Source organism: Rutidosis leptorrhynchoides, chromosome 6, assembly GCF_046630445.1.
Source record: "Rutidosis leptorrhynchoides isolate AG116_Rl617_1_P2 chromosome 6, CSIRO_AGI_Rlap_v1, whole genome shotgun sequence".
Taxonomy (NCBI): domain Eukaryota; kingdom Viridiplantae; phylum Streptophyta; class Magnoliopsida; order Asterales; family Asteraceae; genus Rutidosis; species Rutidosis leptorrhynchoides.
In genome coordinates this window covers 344,266,750-344,289,360 of record NC_092338.1, presented here as the reverse complement: position 1 = coordinate 344,289,360, position 22,611 = coordinate 344,266,750, and the positions used below count along the sequence as shown (strand labels likewise).

General features: G+C 35.5%; 1 protein-coding gene across 1 annotated transcript; it reads right to left on the bottom strand.

Annotated features, from left to right (window-relative positions):
• Positions 1 to 512: 512 nt before the first annotated feature.
• LOC139855769 (putative HVA22-like protein g) lies at positions 513 to 3,690 on the bottom strand. The gene is made up of 6 exons (XM_071845015.1): positions 3,598 to 3,690; positions 3,397 to 3,495; positions 1,705 to 1,761; positions 1,561 to 1,624; positions 1,207 to 1,404; positions 513 to 935 (listed from the first exon to the last, which is right to left on the bottom strand). Exons 1-6 carry the CDS (start codon positions 3,627 to 3,629, stop codon positions 669 to 671), a joined length of 717 nt encoding a protein of 238 aa, XP_071701116.1. The 5' UTR covers positions 3,630 to 3,690; the 3' UTR covers positions 513 to 668.
• Positions 3,691 to 22,611: the final 18,921 nt, after the last annotated feature.

The following is a 22,611-nucleotide window of genomic DNA, read 5'->3' as shown; positions in this document are numbered from 1 at the left end:
CATGTAAAAATTTAGGCATAATGTTGATGTACCCCTATCATCAACATACATTTTTTATGTAAAAAGGATTACTTCCCACTCTCTTCCTTCTAACTAGTTATCGGGATAGCTAAGAATTAACAGATACATTTCAAGATGGGGTCCGCTAGTTTGTCCGGATAGTTCGAGGGCCGTGAGAAGCAGACTTTGGAAAGAATAAGGATAATTCACGTAATTTTATGAAGACCACATAAGTATGAGAATTGATATATCAACCATCTAATTTACTCCTTCCACCATAAACTGTTCATTAATTGATTGTAATGTACAATGAAATAATGCATATATTTGGTATTGGTGGAAAAAGTAACTTGAATGATGAAAATATCATTTCCCACTAACTATCGCGTGATTTTAAATAAAATAAGAATAATTAATAGTTAATGGAAAAGAATTATCAGTATAGTTAATACAAACTGTATTGGAAATTGCAATACCGAATTGTCTATCAAATTACCTTTCATTTTCTCTCTTAATTTGTATAAAAACCAAAAAGAAGAAATCAATCTATCAATTGAATGAATGAAAACAAAGATGCAAGGTTCCTTGTTCTATGGTTCTTTTCTTTCATGTTTTAGCCTTTTTTCTTTTTACAATATGTACATTTTCTATGTATTTGATTCATTGAATCACATTCCTCTTGAACGTCTAAATCTTAACCAAACGGGTTCCTTGTGACCCGAACTTGATCTACTTGGAGATGGTGGCAGGTGTAGTTCTTCTGCATATACAGGCCGGTGACGGCTATTGTTTGGTAGAGGTGGAGCAGTGGGTATGGGTGTGGGACGCGTGGGTGCCCACCTTTCTTCAGCGGGCTCCGATCGGAAAAAAGAGGTCGGCGCTACTGGAGGTGGTGGTGGGCGTCCATCCCCAGAGTTTTGATGATTGATTAACACCTACAAAAACACACACACACATTACAATTCTAGCAATGGTAGATCACATTTAAAAATTTCAATCGAAGATCATCAAAACACAAAGCTGAAAAAATTAACTCCCCCGTGAGAGGTTCACCCGTAATGACTCACGGCTGCCCGCAAAGCGGTTAGTCACCCTGGAATTAGTCAGCTCGCAAACCGAGTCGGAAACACAGGTATACAAACATAAAGTATGATAAAAAAAAAAAAAAAAAAAATCATCACAACACATTAAAAAAAAAGATGATACCTCAGGTCTTGAAGGCTTAGAGATTAGATACTGAAAGATTTCAAAGAATTTGGTTTGACCCAATTCTGTAGAATTCTGCCAATAATAAATTGCCACGTCCCATGCTTTAGATCTCAACTCCTTTAAACTTCTTTCTATATCTGTCTCGTGTCTTTCTACAAATGGTCTCAACATTGCTTCATATACATACCAAGTTCCCTACACAAATGGTCCCATATTTACCTTTTATCATACTCATATGGTATCCATGAACACATATAAATAGGTACTACTTTAATTGCAAAAAGTACAAGCACTCATATATATTGGTACATAAACATTACTCTACATTCAATTTGATCTTCTTTATTTTACCTTAGTTTTAGGATACCATAAATAGATAATGAGGGCCAGCTTCATTTCTCCATACATTGGCACCCTACAAAAGTGGTGCCATTGATTACATTCACGGTTTTAAGTATAAGTTCACGTGGTTATAATCGTATAAAGAAAACGTACCATGAGATGAATAAATCACCGACCCTTTCAAAAACAGTGAGTATTGCAACGATCACCCTGAGGATAAAAATAGAAACTAGTTGATTAACACGTAACCAATAACGAACATCACATGATCAAATTGTTATGAAATCTTAAACACGTTACATAAAAGTTGCAAACTTTATGCGAAAACTTTATCATATTGGTACAAAAAGATTAATTTCTTGCGGAAAAGAACAACCATGTATTCAAGATTTTGCTATTTCTTGCTGAAATTTTAGACAAAGTAAAGGATTTGATTGAAGCAAAATGTTCCATGTGAGTTTGCCTCATCATTATCACTCAAAACATCACCAAGAGCATGACTCAAGTGGGCCCTCCTTTATTAAATTAAAAATCTTTACTAAAAAAGGGAAATGAAAACTTGAAGATGAAGGGATAACACAGAAACATATAAATACATACCCATTGTTTTAATCTTTCATTTCATTACATTAACCTAACTAGAGATAGTAATCTTGACCCTTATACTTCAATCAAGTTCTTTACTTTGTCTAAAATCTAGACCCACATCTCTATCAAGTCAACAGAGTAAAACTGACTTGCTAAAGGGAACGGGTTCAAAATTCTTCATTGTGAAATCTACAATGCATACATCCTAGATTGTATATAATACAAAGTAGTTCAAATCATTGGTTGCCAGGGAAGGTTTGAGAAACAGTCACAGACTGATCCGGACAGGGGCGGAGGGAGGGGGGTCAAGTGGGGTCAGCCGCCCCCGATGATTTCGAAATTTTAGTGTAAATTTTTTCGGTTTTTCGATTTTGCCCCAGGTGGAATTTTTTTTTTGCCCCAAACCCTTCATATTTTGCCCTAAAACCTTCGTATTTTGCTCAAAAGTCTCTAAATTTTGCCCCAAAAACTTTATATTTTGCCCCAAAACCTCTATATTTTGTCAAAAAAAAAAAAAAAATTCCTTGCGTTTAATTTTTTTTTTGCCCCCGGTGAAATTTTTTTCTGGATCCGCCACTGGATCCGGATAACCGCGTACAACAGACTTGAAATTACTCGTCCTCCCGAGTAACCCCTGAGTAACACGGACAGGGAAACCTTATAACTTTTTTTACTGCTGAGTACTATTTATACAAACGCTATCGTAATATAATACAATATGTAGTTATATTAAACGCATTAACTTTTTAAAACAAAGATAGGAAAAGTATGTTTGTAGTTCAACCAAGCTTCACATTACTTGTTTCCACCAAAACTAGAAAACTGCACAATCATTCATATAGTCATCTTAGGGTGTCATTTTCACTATGGGAATATAGATATAGATGAAAATTAAAACATACAGTATAATTAAATCTTTCAAGGATTTGATTAAATAATTGAATACTATTGGTTGATTAAGACATGAACAAGCAACCCAAACCCCATCATGGTGAAACACATGTCATTTTCAATAATTATAACAAAAGGCATATTTGCAAGTCATATGATTAGTACTCAAATTTACCCAATATTCTTTGGTACCTAATCATGATTTTTTACATGCTCCAATCTTATCAATGAATACTAACTTATAACTTTTTTCCTCATTTGACCTCCATGGACAAATAAGAAGGAATCAAAGTAGTTGACCAAACACACCAGAATTTATCTGTCAATCAATTAACTTCAAGAAGATTAAAAAAAAAAAAAACTCACCAATATTGACACCAAAATCTTAATTCTCCATTTTCAACTCCATGTTTTTCAATGGTTTTAAAACACTCAAAAGCTGGATATGCATATCCAAGAATCAACCTGCATCCATAACAAACATAAAAGTCAAAGAATTAAAAGTCAAACCCTCCCATTTCACAATCAAAAGTCAAAATTGAAACTTGATGAATGAAATTGACTTACACAAGACTGTTTGTGATCAGCTCCCCCAACATCTTCACCAAATGTTTCCCTTTTGCCGCCAAAATCTATGAGCTAAATTCACTGTATAAAACTATATATTGATCATCAATAGATTTATGCAAATTGATATAAAAATAGCCTACTTTGACTAATACCCAAGTCCAATTAACAACATACTAATCAAAATCACATCAAATAAGCAAAAGTGAAAAGATCGATACAGTCAGCAGAGAATAACTCTTTTTAAAATTAAATCTTTATATAAAGCATTAGCCTTTGAATCCCCCAAAATCTCTATCAAATTCAATCAAGATTTTCATTTCAATCGATCAATTTAAGAAATTTTACAAATCCCACTTGCGAATAGATGAAGAATCATAAACCCATTTTAGTATGAAGAACTTAGAGTGCAATATCAAAATAATATAATTAATTTATGAAGAATCATGGAGCTCATTTTACCTTATATAAAAGCAAAGATCTTTGATTGATGATGGGTTTTATAAAGTAATTGACGGGTTCTTGAAATCTTGAAGAAAAACTTAAAAATGGATGAAATTTGTTGAAGGAAATGAAATTTAGTACTTAGTACTAGTATTATATAAGCATGTGGGTGTATATATATGAACTTTTATTGTATTTATTTTATAGTTTTATAAAGAGAGAAAGCGGTTGGGAAGTGGGGTTTACTTGTCTCCAACGACTCCTAGTTCCTTCTTCTTCCTTTTCATAGTTTTTGATGCTTCTATAGAAAGTTTAGTCTATATAGCCTGTGTAAACTAAGTTTGGTCTATAGCCTATGTAAACTAGGAATACCACTAGTGAGTGACCGGTGTGGATTTTAGAATCAAAATTCAATGAAGTCCTGTACAATTTAAGTGATACTTTTTAAAAAAAAATTCTAAAGATAGGCTATCTACTTCTGTAAAAACTACTAATTTTAGAAATATATAGGGACCTATCTATAAATTTAGTGGTATCTTACAAAATTTTAGTAGTATTTTATTAAAGAAAAAAATAATTTAATAGGGTCAAAGGACCCCATTTGCTAACACATGGACTCGCCTCTGCCCAGTGACCCCCGATTCGGTGGATATCCACCCAATCCACATGCTTCGTGATTATTATTGATGAACCAATAATGGATATGAATACGGATATAGATGAACATAAGTGGATATGGATATGGACATAGATGAAAATTTTCATTCATTGATATATCCATTACCACCCGAAATACATATACATATACATATACATATACATAAATATAGATATATGCTTACATATTACAAGTTCATTTACCATTTGATTTACATTCGCTTTCAACCCTATTACTATAAAACATATATATCTTATCTAACAGAATAAAAACTTACAAATTTCGTATTTAATTTTCATAATTTATGTTTTATAGTAAATTTAACAAATTTAGTTATTGTTTAGTTTTGGGATAATTGATTCAAAATGCATCGAACTTTCACCAAAATCCTATTGTATGCATTCAACATTCAAAAGTTCTATTGTATGCATTAAACTTTGGTTTTTATCCTATTGTGTGCATTCATTTACCCATTACTCCGGTAACCGATTGTGTTTTGGGTTTTTTTAGCATTTTCCAATTAAATAAAATGTAAATGAAATGACGTGGATACAAATAAACAGCTTCTTCCATACATGTCATTTTGGCTCTAAAAAACTTTTCATCTTCGCTCCAAAAAAACCCTAACTATATATTAACTGCTCAATTTCTGTATTACAAAAGTGTCAGAAGGTATGTTTGCTGCTCAATTTCACTATCATCGCTGTTTTTAGGGTTTTTTTTTACACTTATATTAACTGCTAAAACATCAATTTCAGGATGGTTGGAACCCCAATTCCAGCACGAGGTTTTGACATTGATGTGCATTATAATGGTGTCTTTTTGTTCAAGTCGCTTAGGTATGATGCTGGTGAAGTTTTGCCCATCTTTATTGATAAAATTGAGTTTGATGAATTTTACGAGTTTTTGGAAAAGGAAACTGGTTTCCCATTTACTTGTTTGTATTTTACTATCCCTGGTACTACACTGTCAAATGGAGTAATGCGTTTAGAGAATGAGGAGGACTTACTTGTGTTGTATGACCTTGCTTACATGTATGGCAAAATAGATGTATATGTTAATTACTTTAGTGATGACTTAACTGAATATGTAATCAATAGCTATGATGACATAGATGAAGTTATAGATGAAAGTAAGGGGGATGAGAGTGTAAGTGAAGTTGTAGGCTGTAAGACCTGGATTCTGATTCTGCCCAGTCGCGCGCCACGCGGGGTTATGGCGCGCCGCGCCATATGTCGCTGGCAGACCCCTTTTTGCTATTCTAGAGTTTTTAAAAGGGCATTTTGGTCTTTTCGCATTTGAGCCAGATTTGGGGACTTAACCTCATCCACCCATTTCATTTATTCTTTTCTTTTTCCTTTTCTTCTCATATTTCTCTCAAGAACTCAAACACCCATTTGATTCAAAGGGATTTTTGAAAAGGAAGAAGCGGGTTTTGATCTTTGGCGTAGTAGACAAGTTTGTTCTCCTCGTTCTTAGCTACACGGTGATACTAGTGGTAAGCTCTAACTCCGAATTTCGTTTTCGTGTTCATCATTCAATTTTGGGGCTTTTGATTGTATGATTCATAGATGGAACCCATTTAGTTGTTAATTGAAGATTAACACCAAGATTCGGGTTTATAAGTGTTAAAGGCGAGTTTTGGGTTGGTTAATGATTTAACCATGTTTAAGACTTGTAAATGGTGTGTAATCACTAGTATTAGTGATTATTGATGATTTGAAGATCTTTAGGTTTTTGTGGTTGACTAATTTTGACTAGAGTCAAAATTAGGGTTTGTTGATGATTATGACCCGAATGTCGATTCGATGAGGTTTATAAACTTAAAATGGATTAAGTTGAAGTATAAAACCGAGTTATATATGTTTTGGTGTCAAAACTTGTAATTGGTGAGATTTTGACTTTATGGGTCAAAATTAGGGTTTATGGGCGTTTTTGAGAACGATAAGTGTTTAACACTTGTGTTTGGGTTTAATTGGCTTATTAGGACCATTTTCACTTGCGTTAGTGAATGTTGGTTAGTTTGGGCGCGGTTTGTGCTTGAAAGTGCATTTGGGTCGAAATTGCACTAAGTGTCGAATTGGGTTGGTTTGTAAATCCATCCTAATTGTGTTGTGGTATTTATGATTATGGAATAGGTGCTTTCCATTGACGAGTTGCGGATTATTTGGAAGCGTTTCATCAAGGTGACAAGGTGAGTGTTAATATCCTATGTGCATATGTATGTGTAGGATGGGTGCGGGTCGGGTGAAGTGATTCTCGGCTATAGAGCTCACTTCACATATAGGTGGATTTGATGGACTTGTGTATGGGTCCAATTGGCACGGTTGTGCGTTTTGGTTGACCACCTTTGGCGAAGTACTCACTTTGGGTGTACGTTATCACACGTGGTTGTTGTCATACCCCGTCCTAAACCATCTGGACGAAGTCACTAACATCTGGCTCCATTGCGATGATCGACTCCAAATAATGTCTTTACAATGAGCAAATGCACAGCAGAAGATTTCTTTCATACCTGAGAATAAACATGCTTTCAAGTGTCAACCAAAAGGTTGGTGAGTTCATTAGTTTAACATAAATAATCATTTCTTAATTTTAATAGACCACAAGATTTCATATTTCCATTTCTCATAAACATACGTCCCATGCATAGAGACAAAAATATCATTCATATGGATTGAACACCTGGTAACCGACATTCACAATATGCATATAAGAATATCCCCATCATTCCGGGATCCTCCTTCGGACATGATATAAATTTCGAAGTACTAAAGCATCCGGTACTTTGGATGGGGCTTGTTGGGCCCGATAGATCTATCTTTAGAGTTCGCGTCAATTAGGGTGTCTGTTCCCTAATTCTTAGATTACCAGACTTAATAAAAGGGGCATATTCGATTTCGATAATTCAACCATAGAGTGTAGTTTCGATTACTTGTGTCTATTTCGTAAAACAGTTATAAAAACAGCGCATGTATTCTCAGTCCCAAAAATATATATTGCGAAAGCATTTAAAAAGGGAATAATGAAACTCACCATATAATATTTTGTAGTAAAAATATTCATACGACGAAACTGAACAATGTAGGGTTGGCCTCGGATTCACGAACCTATTATTCAATCATGTCCAATTAATACATGAAATGGTAATCGAACAATATATATATATATATATATATATATATATATATATATATATATATATATATATATATATATATATATATATATATATAATATATATATATATATTATTAGTGATTTTATTTGTTATTTTATATCATATGTTTTATTAATACTTAATTAGATACATTTATCTCTATATAGATAATTAATATTTATTACAAAAGTGTTAATATGATTAGGTTTTTATGTCCTAAATATATTTCTATATAAAAAGTCTTCATTTGATATATTAATAGTAATAATAATGATAATGATAAAAGTAGTACTACTTATGATAAAAATTATGATAATTCTAATAATAATAAAAATGATAATTTTAATATTAATGAGAAAAATAGTACTAATAATAAAATTGTTTGTAATAATAATACTAATAATGTTTAATGATGATACTAATAATTATGATATAATTTTGTTAATAATAATAAATAATCTAACAATAATAATAATAATAATAATAATAATAATAATAATAATAATAATAATAATGATGATGATAATAATAATAATAATAATAATAATAATATCAACAATCAATAATAATAATAATAATAATAATAATAGTTATAATAAAAATAGACATGGCTACCTTTAAACAAGTTTAAAAAAAAACTGTCATTGCTCAACCTCGAACCCGAGACCTCTTGCTTGACCCAAAACTAGTTTAACCATCCGACTATTCCTTGACTTTCTGTTATCATCCTTATTCTAAATTTAATTAACTCGTTTCTTTTCATTTCGGCCCAAACACAATTTACAAGCCCAACATCTAAGATAGCCCAATTGATTATATAATCTAGCCCAACTTCATATAGATCATGATTGAGTTATGGTTCGATGTTTCAATTGAAAATACAGGAGACACATAGCAGCCGTAGGTTGCTCATCACAAGTCATCATTGTTCTTATCATCATCGACACCATGCATCATCTAACATCCTAGTCTCGTCTTATCTTAATCATAACAAAAAAAAAAGAAAAATCATAATCCTAATCATCTTTAATCCCTCAACACCGATCACCATCATATCATGATTAAAATCTCTAGGCCCAATTCAAAAATCATAAACATGGCAGCTCAATCTTCACGTGTTTAGGATTTTAGTTGTTAAAGGATTCATGGGACTCGACAAAATATATAATACTAACTCCACTAGTATTACTTTATTACACAGCAAATCGAAATACAGCACTAAGTTTTATTATATCTCAAAATCAAAACTGAGTGGGTTGTGAGGTTAAATTTGTGTCGGATGCCACTCATAAAGCAAGAATATCGATTGCTTTCAATCATGTATCATGTGAGTCTCTTATTTATTTTATGTGATAGTGGGGTTCGGTTTAAAAAAAGAAGCAAACAAAGAGAATATGGTCGTAGCATTCAACATGGTTCACCTCCATCAATTAAGTTATCTCTAACTCACTTACCACTAACCTTTTATCTTTATAACCACTCTTCATCATATTATTTTCGTTACCTTGTTGTGATTTGTGCGAGTATCATTTTTAATACGGTAGCAGTAGTAACAGCAATTTCGAGAGGTAAACAGAATGGTGTGCTGGGTTGTAGTCTGTCGCAACCAAGAAGAAACTGAAACTGAAACCGAAGGGTGGCAGGTTGTGGTGTTTCAAGAGGGTTTTAATGATGGTTCATGGGTTTACGTTTGACAGATAAAACTCTCAAGATTGGAAGTGTCGGTGATCACAAGGTGATTGTTGTCGATGGGAATAAAGGGTTGAAGATGGTATGATTTTTTTTTGATTCTAACGGAAATGGAACAAGGTAATAAACTTATTAAGTTTTGCAGTGTTTATATCAAGAGTTTTGAAGGTTAGCCGAGAGTGGTGGTTCTCTGGTGACCGAAAAGAAAGTAGAAGAATAACAAAGTGAGCGAAGGATGTCGTTCGTTGATTGAGGTGGTAGTTTTGGGGTGGTGATGGAAGTCGAACATAGACAGATGGTTTCATGTTGGTGAGTTTGGATTTGTGTTAATGTTTTCATTATAGCCGGCAATATCATAACAAAACAGTGATGGTTATATGGTAGTATTGTGGTTCGTAAGATGGTAGTGAATGGGTTCCTCATTTGTAGTTTGAGAACGAAACCAAATATAGATAGATGGTTTGTTGGGTTTTTGTGAGAGAAGATAAAGATAGATAGATTAAGGTTATGAGTAAGATAATGCAATTGTTGGAGTTTAGATCGAGCAGAAAACAAGAACCGGTGATGACCATTGTTTGATGCTCGTGGTTTTTGATGTATGTTAAACAATTGGAGTCACACTCTCTATAAGCATATAAGTGCCAATATAATAAATAATTCAATCATTAAAGTGTTAAACAGTGTTGTTGAAAACTTAATCCATATGCATTGTATGTTAACCGAATAATTCGAGCAGGTAAGGTAAAGGAGACAGAGACAAAAAGAAAATATATACAGATAGGGACGTATAACAAATTTTTACTCCTGATATTATAATTTACTTAAATATATTAATAACAATAAGGATGAAAGTAATTATAGAAATGATAATAATAATATTATTAATGATAGCTATAATAAATTGTATTATTTTTATTATAATAATTTTGATAACTATAATAATAATGTTGATGATAATAATAATATTATTAATGATACTAATAGTAATACTAATTACAATAATATTAGTAATTATAATATAAAATTTATATTTATATATATTTTCATAATAATATTACTAATACTAATATAGATGTTAATATTGAAAGTAATATTAATATTACTATTACTAAAATAATTATAGTTTAACTTATAATTAAATTTATTATATTAGTTATTAACATTACATGTTATTAATTATATGATACATATAATGATAATAATAATTCTTAATGATATTATTTACTAATAATAATTCTTAATTCAAATGATTAAATTTTATTGTTTCCAATTATCGTATTTATTTACATTCATATATATATATATATATATATATATATATATATATATATATATATATATATACACACACACACACACACACACACACACACACACACACACACATACACACACACACACACACACACACACACACACACACTTGTACATATTTATTTACAAATAATAGTTCGTGAATCGTCGGAAACAGTTAAAGGTTATATGATTTCATGGAAATAGTTCAAACATTATAAGACTCAGTTTAATAGACTTTGCTTATCGTGTCGAGATCATATAAAGATTAAATTTAATTTTTGGTCGGAAATTCCCGGGTCATCACAGTTGTGAGTGGAATAAGTATACATGTATGTATATAATGTATTTATTTGTAGGAACGGATATGTGTTGTCCAAGTTAGTGATATATGTCATTGTACACTAACGGCCTTTATGAACGGATGTATGTGGTCCGAGTTAGCGATATATGTGTTGTATGCTAGCGGTTTATTGTATGGATATGTGTTGTCCAAGTTAGTGATATATGCGTTGTACACTAACGGTTTTATGAATGGATATATGTTGTCCAATTTAGTGTTATATGTGTTATACACTAATGATTTATGAATGGATATGTGTATTCTAATTTAGTGTTATATGTGTTGTACACTAACGATTTTATAAACGGATATGTGTTGTCCAAGGGTTAGTGATATATGTGTTGTACACTAACGGTTGTTATGAACACCGATGGAAAATTCGAGTACCATTCCTTTTTACGATTGGTTAACCTTGGGCGTTTATATATTGTTGTATATATATATATATATATATATATATATATATATATATATATATATATATATATATATTGACGTATTGTTGTGATGTAGCTAACCCTCCGGGTGTAGCTTATTTGGCGTTGTTCACATCGTCGTTGATGAACTTATATTTTGTTGATATCTTTAGCTTGTTGCTTAGAGATCGTACGATATGCTTAGTGTAGTTGCCTTATTCATGGATGCTTCGGTATGCGGTATTTGATATTGGTGTGGCGTGTCCATTTTATACATATATATGTATGTAGTATACCACCACTCACTAAGCGTTAGCTTACCCTCTCGTTGTTTACCTTTTTATAGATTCGCTTGGATGCGGTAGCTCGGGTAAGAGTGGGAACTAGTGGCTTGCGTAGTTGCTTTAGAAGGCTTGCTTTTGGATTGATTAGGATTGGGTAGCGTATCCCCAATCGCCATGCTCGCCTTTATTTTGTATTAAAAGTCTTGTGGTCGAAAACTCGTATTTGTATTTAAAGGGGTAATTTGGGCATATGTGGGCCCGGTGTCGTAAAACCCTTTTTATTAATGGAACGTGTTAGTTTTACATATTTGAATATGTGGTGTAAAGCGTTTCGTCTAAAAATGTTGGGAAGTGGTCAATCTTTTTCGCGTAATTGAATTTTTGGGACAGCAGCCTGTCCAGGCCATACTGCGCACCGCGCAATGGCTTGGCGCGCCGCGCAAGTCCCTGCACAAAGAATTTTTTTTTTAATTGATATTTTCACGTGATCGTTTGTATAATTGGGGTGTTACAAGTGGTATCAGAGCATGGTCTAAGGGATTTAGGTGACTTGAGATAGGTGCCTAGACTTAGACTTTTGTGTGTGCTTAATTTGTTGCGGGACTTGTAGGAGTACGGGTCGGAATGGGTTATAGTTAGTGCCTTGTTTGTAAGTGGACTAACGTTTATATTAGTAATGCGGATATTATTAATATACTTTTATGTTGTGATAATAATTCTCGAGTGTGTTTATATCGCGTAGAATTTTATTTGTGTTTGTTTATATCATCGAGCGAGGCGGTCGTTGTACTAACAAGTTGATACGGCGTGTATGCGTAATAAGGACTTGCAAACCTTATTACGGGTGCAAATCATGTCTAACAAGTGATGTACGACGAGTGTTTAGCAAGATGGGACGGTGTTGTGCGTGTGGTCTATACGTTCATGATCTAATCGTTTGCATCCCTTAGAATGAAAACGGAAGATTTATGCGGAACGAGTGAGCCTATTCTCGAAGGGAAGGATGAGTTAACGTTAAAGATTGAGGCCGTGTTTGAACAATATGTCTCGGTTTTCACCGGTAAAATTAGAGAAGTAACCAAGGAGTTGGTCGAAGGACAAATGACGGAAATGGTCCGAGACCAAGTGACTAAAGTTGTAAAGGAAGAGTTTGAAAAGAGGTTTCCCAAACCTCGAGGTAGCGATGATGAAGATGTACTTGCAAGGTTAGGATTACATGGTGCTCATGGTAAGAGGGCACGAAGTACGCCTGAAGGCGTCGGGAATGTGAAAAAGAAGAGTAAGAAGGGTTACAAGCTTACGTGCTTTAAGTGTGGGGAATGGGGTCATTTGGCACAAGATTGTACTGTGGTGCCTTTAGGCTCAATCAGGTGTTTCATTTGCCGGATGGAGGGACACCGGAAGTCAGAGTGTTCCGAATCGCATGACGATCGGGTTAGGAGATTAGAGCGCGATTACATGATGGGTAGTGGAGCACGGAAGCCCAACAGCGCTACATCAGGTACTTTTAGTACGAAATTATATGTTGTTCGTTTGTAATAACATGCGATATGTGCGTAAGTCTTAGCTAAACTTTATTCTTCGTTGGAGATAATTCGTAGTAAGCGGGCGGTTTACGTTTATGGTTCCAGTTTGCTCTCAGCAGAGTGTATAAGTGGTGTGTTGTGCCTTGATCCTATGGTGCGAATCCTTGGGTGCTTAAGCATTTTGGTTGGTATCGGGTCGGTAAGCTCGTTTGAGTGAGACCCTTAAAGTCTCAATGGTGTTGTGCATGTTATTGATATGGGTGACGTTCCTAATGGAAGTACCCTATGGTGACGTTTGATTGTCGGGCGAAGGGCGTAAGACTTGGTGCAACCAAGCATTCCTTAGTATTTGGGAAATGTTTCTACCAAATCATGGAAAGTTTTGGTGTTCGGTCATTAAGCGCGTGTTCGCTTTCGTGTTAAAGTTGATGAACCACGAGGTTCGTCGGGTGGATTGAAACTCTTGAAATCGAGTGTTGATCTCGATGTATGTTGGTAAAGGAGTCTACGTGACGCGACATTAGGTGCCTTTTTATACCTACTAGCGTGGTGTTCGACTCCGATTGTGTTGCGGTTACATTGTACTTAGGGTACCGAAGTGAAACCCTTAGGTACATGAGTGATCGGGTGAAATTCGACAAACTAAAGCAATTGGATGATTGCGAGTGTATAGTTCGTGTAATTTATGGTACACTTTTCGTTCGAAGTGTTTAAGGATAGGTTAGGATCCTTGGTATGCTCAAAGTTGGAGCAAGACATGGTGATGGGCCGTGTGAACCCAATTGTTGGTAAAGTCTACCTTTGGTAGCATTGTACGGGTGTAAGTGATGCGGTTATGCAACGTAATTCCAAGTGGGGGAGTTACACTCCCGCACGAGGAGGTTTTAGTGTGAGATTTCGGACAATGCTTTTGGTAGATCCGAAATTTGTGTCGGGACCTAGATTTGGTCGATTTGTGGTAGAGTACAATTTCGGTTAAATTGTACCTATGATTTTGGATTTGAATTATCACCAAGGTGGTAATGTGGTAAATCTCGTTGAGAGGTAATGGACGGGTATGGCGAGCAAGGTGAAATCCCTCGGTTAAGGGATGTGCGTATCGGATCCTCTTTTAGAGAATTATTGTTTTGTGCCTATGTTTGATATAGGTGGTTCTTGCTCGATTGTGTGAATGGTTAGTGGTTTCCGTTAGGATTCACTATGGCGTAGCAGAGCACGATGTTGCGCTACTCGTTGTTCGAGGCCAAAAGGGATTTTGATTGGTGAAGCATGACCTTCGGGTCCGCTGACTTCATCATGGTATTGATGATTGGTGAAGCATGACCTTCGGGGTCCGCTAACTTCATCATGGTATCGTTGATTGGTGAAGCATGACCTTAGGGGTCCACTGACTTCATCATGGGTGTAGTGTTATATCGGTGAAGCATGACCATTGACGGGGTCCGCTGACTTCATCCGGTGTTGAGTGATCTATCAGTTGTTTTATACACCGATGGTGGGGGTCGTAAGGACCGTGTGGTGTGATCTATCGGTTGTTTTATACACCGATGGTGGGATCGTGAGGACCGTGTTGTGTGATTAGTGATGCGATAGCCATGTTTCGCTCACATGTTGTTACGGATGTAACAATAATCGATTTTTGTGCACCTTGGGTTTAGCGTTGCCATAGTCGTTTTGGGCGCTTTTGGTTTTAGCCGTTGCTTATGATGTTACGGTAGTTGCGTATGGGTCGTATTGCGCACTACAAGGGATGTTTAGTGGTAAGTGTTATCCGTAAGGATTTACTTCTTCTCAGTCTTCGTCGGTTTAGATGGTTGACCTTAAGATTGGTATGTGGTTACTTTAGCATTGTACTTGGTAATGGTATGCTAGGGGTTGATATCTTGGTTAGAGATTGGATGAGTTTTCCCGATGCGAGGGAATGAGCAGGGTTTTAGTGCTCGGATTGTAGACTTGATAAATCGCGGGTGACGATTTAGTTGTTAAAGGTAAGTGGGGAAGAATTGTCTAGGAAAGTTCGGATTGGGATATGTTTGAGGTCGTTGAGTGGGTCCGGATTGGTAAAGTGGTGAAGATCACGAGGACGTGATCGATTTTAAGTGGGGGAGAGTTGTAAGACCTGGATTCTGATTCTGCCCAGTCGCGCGCCGCGCGGGGTTATGGCGCGCCGCGCCATATGTCACTGGCAGACCCCTTTTTGCTATTTTAGAGTTTTTAAAAGGGCATTTTGGTCTTTTCGCATTTGAGCCAGATTTGGGGACTTATCCTCATCCACCCATTTCATTTATTCTTTTCTTTTTCCTTTTCTTCTCATATTTCTCTCAAGAACTCAAACACCCATTTGATTCAAAGGGATTTTTGGAAAGGAAGAAGCGGGTTTTGATCTTTGGCGTAGTAGACAAGTTTGTTCTCCTCGTTCTTAGCTACACGGTGATACTAGTGGTAAGCTCTAACTCCGAATTTCATTTTCATGTTCATCATTCAATTTTGGGGCTTTTGATTGTATGATTCATAGATGGAACTCATTTAGTTGTTAATTGAAGATTAACACCAAGATTCGGGTTTATAAGTGTTAAAGGCGAGTTTTGGGTTGGTTAATGATTTAACCATGTTTAAGACTTGTAAATGGTGTATAATCACTAGTATTAGTGATTATTGATGATTTGGAGACCTTTAGGGTTCTTGTGGTTGACTAATTTTGACTAGAGTCAAAATTAGGGTTTGTTGATGATTATGACCCGAATGTCGATTCGATGAGGTTTATAAACTTAAAATGGATTAAGTTGAAGTATAAAACCGAGTTATATATGTTTTGGTGTCAAAACTTGTAATTGATTTTGACTTTATGGGTCAAAATTAGGGTTTATGGGCGTTTTTGAGAACGATAAGTGTTTAACACTTGTGTTTGGGTTTAATTGGCTTATTAGGATCATTTTCACTTGCATTAGTGAATGTTGGTTAGTTTGGGCGCGGTTTGTGCTTGAAAGTGCATTTGGGTCGAAATTGCACTAAGTGTCGAATCGGGTTGGTTTGTAAATCCATCCTAATTGTGTTGTGGTATTTATGATTATGGAATAGGTTCTTTCCATTGACGAGTTGCGGATTATTTGGAAGCATTTCATCAAGGCGACAAGGTAATATCCTATGTGCATATGTATGTATAGGATGGGTGCGGGTCGGGTGAAGTGATTCTCGGCTATAGAGCTCACTTCACATATAGGTGGATTTGATGGACTTGTGTATGGGTCCAATTGGTACGGTTGTGCGTTTTGGTTGACCACCTTTGGCGAAGTACACACTTTGGGTGTACGTTATCACACGTGGTTGTGAGTGGAATAAGTATACATGTATGTATATAATGTATTTATTTGTAGGAACGGATATGTGTTGTCCAAGTTAGTGATATATGTCATTGTACACTAACGGCCTTTATGAACGGATGTATGTGGTCTGAGTTAGCAATATATGTGTTGTATGCTAACGGTTTATTGTATGGATATGTGTTGTCCAAGTTAGTGATATATGCGTTGTACACTAACGGTTTTATGAATGGATATATGTTGTCCAATTTAGTGTTATATGTGTTGTACACTAATGATTTATGAATGGATATGTGTTGTCCAATTTAGTGTTATATGTGTTGTACACTAACGATTTTATAAACAGATATGTGTTGTCCAAGGGTCAGTGATATATGTGTTGTACACTAATGGTTGTTATGAACACCGATGGGAAATTCGAGTACCATTCCTTTTTACGATTGGTTAACCTTGGGCGTTTATATATTGTTGTATATATATATATATATTGACGTATTGTTGTGATGTAGCTAACCCTCCGGGTGTAGCTTATTTGGCGTTGTTCACATCGTCGTTGGTGAACTTATATTTTGTTGATATCTTTAGCTTGTTGCTTAGAGATCGTACGGTATGCTTAGTGTAGTTGCCTTATTCATGGATGCTTCGGTATGCGGTATTTGATATTGGTGTGGCGTGTCCATTTTATACATATATATGTATGTAGTATACTACCACTCACTAAGCGTTAGCTTACCCTCTCGTTGTTTACCTTTTTATAGATTCGCTTGGATGCGGTGGCTCGGGTAAGCGTGGGAACTAGTGGCTTGCGTAGTTGCTTTAGAAGGCTTGCTTTTGGATTGATTAGGATTGGGTAGCGTATCCCCAATCACCATGCTCGGCTTTATTTTGTATTAAAAGTCTTGTGGTCGAAAACTCGTATTTGTATTTAAAGGGGTAATTTGGGCATATGTGGGCCCGGTGTCGTAAAACCCTTTTTATTAATGGAACGTGTTAGTTTTACATATTTGAATATGTGGTGTAAAGCGTTTCATCTAAAAATGTTGGGAAGTGGTCAATCTTTTTCGCGTAATTGACTTTTTGGGACAGCAGCCTGTCCAGGCCATATTGCGCGCCGCGCAATGGCTTGGCGCGCCGCGCAAGTCCCTGCACAAAGAATTTTTTTTTAATCGATATTTCCGCGTGATCGTTTGTATAACGGGTTGGGGTGTTACATAGGCATAGATGATACTAAGGTGGATGAAGTTGAAGTTGTAGGCTTGGATGAACCTAAGGTGGATGTAGTTGAAGCTGCAGGGATAGATGAAAGTAAGGGGGATGAGAGTGTAAGTGAACCTGTAGGGATAGAAGAAAGTAAAGGGGGTGAGAGTGTAAGTGATAGTGAGCATGACAGTGATTACATTGGTGATGAAACTGACAATGAAAGTGATAATGCTTCTATAGATCACTTATCAGATGGAGAAGAAGAGGTAAAAGAACTTAGACTTTTGAAGGAAAATGCAAAAAAAGTACCCAACAGAGTCCCAAAACCAAAGCTCACATCAAATAATGCTCAAGATGACAATCCACTCATGGATACAATTGATGAACATGAGGAGTTTATGGAAGATTTGTTGAAGAAGTTAAGTAATGATGAATCAGAAGCAGGTAGTGATCCTTTTAAAGCTCTTGTCACAGTTGAAAGGTTTCCAATACATGATGAGAAAACCTATTGGAGAATGTAGAAGCCTATAGTGGGTGAGAAATACTTAAATGCAAAACAGTTTAAGGATTGTTTAACCTATTATGCCCTTGCAAATGGTTTTTCACTATGGTATCATAGAAGTTGTGAAAAGGAAGTGATTGCAAAGTGTGGGTAAAGAGCACCTAGACTGAAACAACCAACTGAATCTAAGAAAAGGAAATATAACAGATATCCAACTACTGCAAAGGGTGAAGAACCAAAATGCTCTTGGAGGTGTTTTGGAAGATTGATGAAAGATGAGGCTTCCTTTCAGGTAATATCTATGGTTGATCAACACACATGTGTTAGAAGTTTTAGATTTGGTAGTTTGATAAATTACAAATGGATAGGTAGAGAGTTTGGTGACAAAATCAGAGCAAACCCAAATATAAGGCTAGTAGACATTGCAGACTTAGTGATGAAGAAGTATAAGTGTACTGTAACTCCTAATCAATGTAGAAAGGCTAAGACTTGGGCAATAGCTGAATATGAAAAATCTATTGAAGAACATTATGGTCTGTTAAGGTCTTATGCTGATGAACTGTTAAATAGCAACCCAGGTTCAACAATTAAAATTGGAGTGACTCAAAACCCAGATGAAAGAGTGTATTTTGACAGATTCTATGTGTGTTTGAATGGTTTGAAAGAGGGATGGAAGAATGGATGTAGAAAGGTAATAGCTTTAGATGGATGTTTTTTAAAGAGCCCAAATCAAGGTGAGCTGTTAACTGCAATAGGAAGGGATGGGAATAATCACATATTCCCTGTTGCTTGGGCAGTGGTTAGTGTGGAGAACAAGCAAAACTGGAGCTGGTTTATTGAGCTGTTAGCAACTGATTTGGAAGTAGAAGGTGGTGTTGGTCTCACACTTATGTCTGATCAACATAAAGGTTTAATAGAAGCTGTGAAGGATGTAATGCCATATGCTGAGCATAGGCAGTGTACTAGACATATATATGAGAATTTTAGGAAGCAATACAGTGGAGTAGAGTTTAGGAATATGTTTTAGGAATCATCTAAAGCATCATATCCTGTTTTATTTGATGCAACAATGGAAAAAATCAAGGCTAACTAACCCTAGTGCATTCAAATACTTGATTGATAGACATCCAAAAACTTGGTCAAGGGCTTTTTTTGAAGTGGATAGAGGGTGTGAGGCAGTGGAAAATGGGTTTAGTGAGTGTTTTAATTCTGTGATTCTAATGTGTAGACATAAGCCCATAATAACAATGTTAGAAACTATTAGGGTGATTGTTATGGAAAGAATGACTGTGATGAGAAGGCTTGTTGAGGAATGGGTAGGTGATATTGTTCCAAATATCATGAAAAGACTTAAAAAAATAAAAAATCAACACAGGTATGATTCTTTACTTTACTTTGTTTATTTTGTTTTGTTTGATATAAACTAATTTTTCACTTCTTGTGTAGATACTGGCAAGCCCATTTTGCAGGTGGGTTTGAGTATGAGGTCATGCATAAGAGTGAAGCTTTTAAAGTTAATGAAGAAAGAAGAACTTGCAGTTGTAGGATGTGGCAATTAACTGGTATTCCCTGTCCTCATGCCTGTTCAGTTATATTTGCACTTAATAAGACACCAGAAGATTATATACCTGCATGGTTTAGAAAAGATATGTTCATGAGGGCATACACAACATTTCTTAAACGAGTTGGTGGTATTTCAACCTGGGTGCCAAACCAGTTGAATAAACCTTTACCACCAAAACCAAGAGTTATGCCTGGAAGGCCTAAAAGGAAAAGAACAAGGGCAGCACATGAAGGTGGTAGTGGGTCTAAGAAATCAAAGGCAGATGCAGGTCTACAGGTAAATGAAGTTGGTGTATCAAATTCAAATGGTAGTGGGGTAAAGGCAAGTGGTAATGGTGTAAAGGCAAGTGGTAGTGGTGTAAAGGCAAGTGGTAATGGTGTTAGGATCTCAAGGGCAGGTGGTTCTATGACCTGTTTAAAATGTTTAGAAGTGGGGCACAACAAAAGGGGATGTAAAAATGAAGAAAAAGAAAAAGTTGCTAAGGTACCAAAAAATGTTGGAAGGCCAAGGAAGAAAGCTGCAAGTGGGGGTCAATCTACTATTTGAAAGTTGTGTAAGGTTTTGTAACGTTTTAATCTTTTAAAAACTGTTTTAGTTATATTGCTTTTGTAAAGTGGTGATGTAATGTCTTTTGGCTGGGAAAATTGACTCAAAATGGCATAGTATGTATCAATTTGACTCAATTTTCCCTTTTTAATGTTTAGTACGACTGGTAATGTGATAGTCTTTTGTATAGGGAAATGGCAGTATTTTGTAAAGTGGTGGTGTAAACACTTATTCCCTAATTTTAATGTATGAATGTTTAATGTATATTTTGTATATTGTCTATTGCATTTGCATTTGGATTCTGCATTCTGTCTATTGTAAACACTTGCATTCTGCATTCTTTAATGTATGAATGTTTAATATATATTATGTATATTGTCTGTTGCATTTGCATTTGGATTCTGCATTCTGTCTATTGTAAACACTTGCATTCTGCATTCTGTCTATTCAGTTATATTGCATTCTGCATTCTGTCAATTTGTAAACACTTGCAATGCATAAAAACACTGCACTTGTGCGTATAAACACTTACAATGCATAAAAACAGCAAATTGGAAGCCAAATGACTATTACATTTCATAACACTAGTACATTACATAAGGAAACCAAAAGGAGTTACATTAGAACAGATTCAACAACACACTTTCATTATTCAACACAAACATACCTACTTAAAGATCAAAATACCTACTGCTATAGATAACAACACCACAATTCCTATCAACATTAAAAATAACCTATCATAAACGTCCAACTTGGACTTCAACTTCACCACCTCTTCCTTGAGTTTCAGATCGTCAGGTTGATGGTTACAAGTGTTTAACTCCAATGTTTGCAAATGAAGATCAAACAACAAATCTTTGTAGTACTGGCTTGGAAGCTCCTCATCAATAAAGTGAAATACTTTACATTTCCTTCGTTTATCCTGTAATAGCAACAATCAATTGGGGCAAATTTAGAAGAACGAAAATTAGGGAAAAATTGAAAACTTACAAAATTAGGACAACTAATGAATCTTCTTCCTGGATTCTTGATAGTCCATCCCGTATTCTCATACATTCGATTACCACAATCACAGAATTGAATCTCTTGTGTTGGAGGCGTGCTGATTCTGGAAGAAGAGGAATGATGATGAGTTATGCTTCTGCGATTTTCCATCAGAATTTTTAATTTGGGGATAATAAGTAAATGGGGGTATTTAGGGTTATATAAAGGAGGGATTATATCTATGTGGCAAATGACTAGGATTTGACTAGGATTAAAAAAGAGTGACTTGTTACACATCAGCAAACAACAGGTAATGGGTAAATGAATGCACACAATAGGATAAAAACCAAAGTTTAATGCATACAATAGAACTTTTGATAGTTGAATGCATACAATAGGATTTTGGTGAAAGTTCAATGCATTTTGAATCAATTATCCCTTTAGTTTTTCATCAACCTATTTTTCAAAAGCGACCACGCGCTATCAATCGTACACCAAAGCCCATTCGCATGGCTTGGTAAAATCTTTCACTCAACTCTAAGGGATGCTTGAAAACACCAAGTCTTACGCCCTTCGCTCGTCAATCCAATTGTCATCATAGGGTAATTCCATCCGGAACGCTACCCATCCTCAAAACATTGCACTAACTCAATGCATCAACCAAAATTATAAGCACATTTCAAAAGAATAATCAAAAAGTACCTGAAACATCATTGTTAGATTCCCTCGTATCGTCACTAATCATCACATAGTCGCGCACCTTGGCATTACCAACCAATGCGGGACATTCTGACTTTCGGTGTCCATCATTTCGACACTTTAAATATGTAACCTTGTCAGAAGGCGCATTTGTACAATCACGCGACAAATGACCCCGTTTCCTGCAATTATAACACATAGGTATAAAACCTCCTGTACCACTCTTTTTTACGCTCCCGACACCTTCGAAAGTACTCTTATTCTTTTTGTTTGAAAGGATCGTCGCTTCAAACTTCCGCTTGCAAAAATCGGAACCATTTCCTTTCAAGACAGGTGTCTTAAAACCTGTCACCACCTCAAACAACCTCTCAAAAGTGTCCACC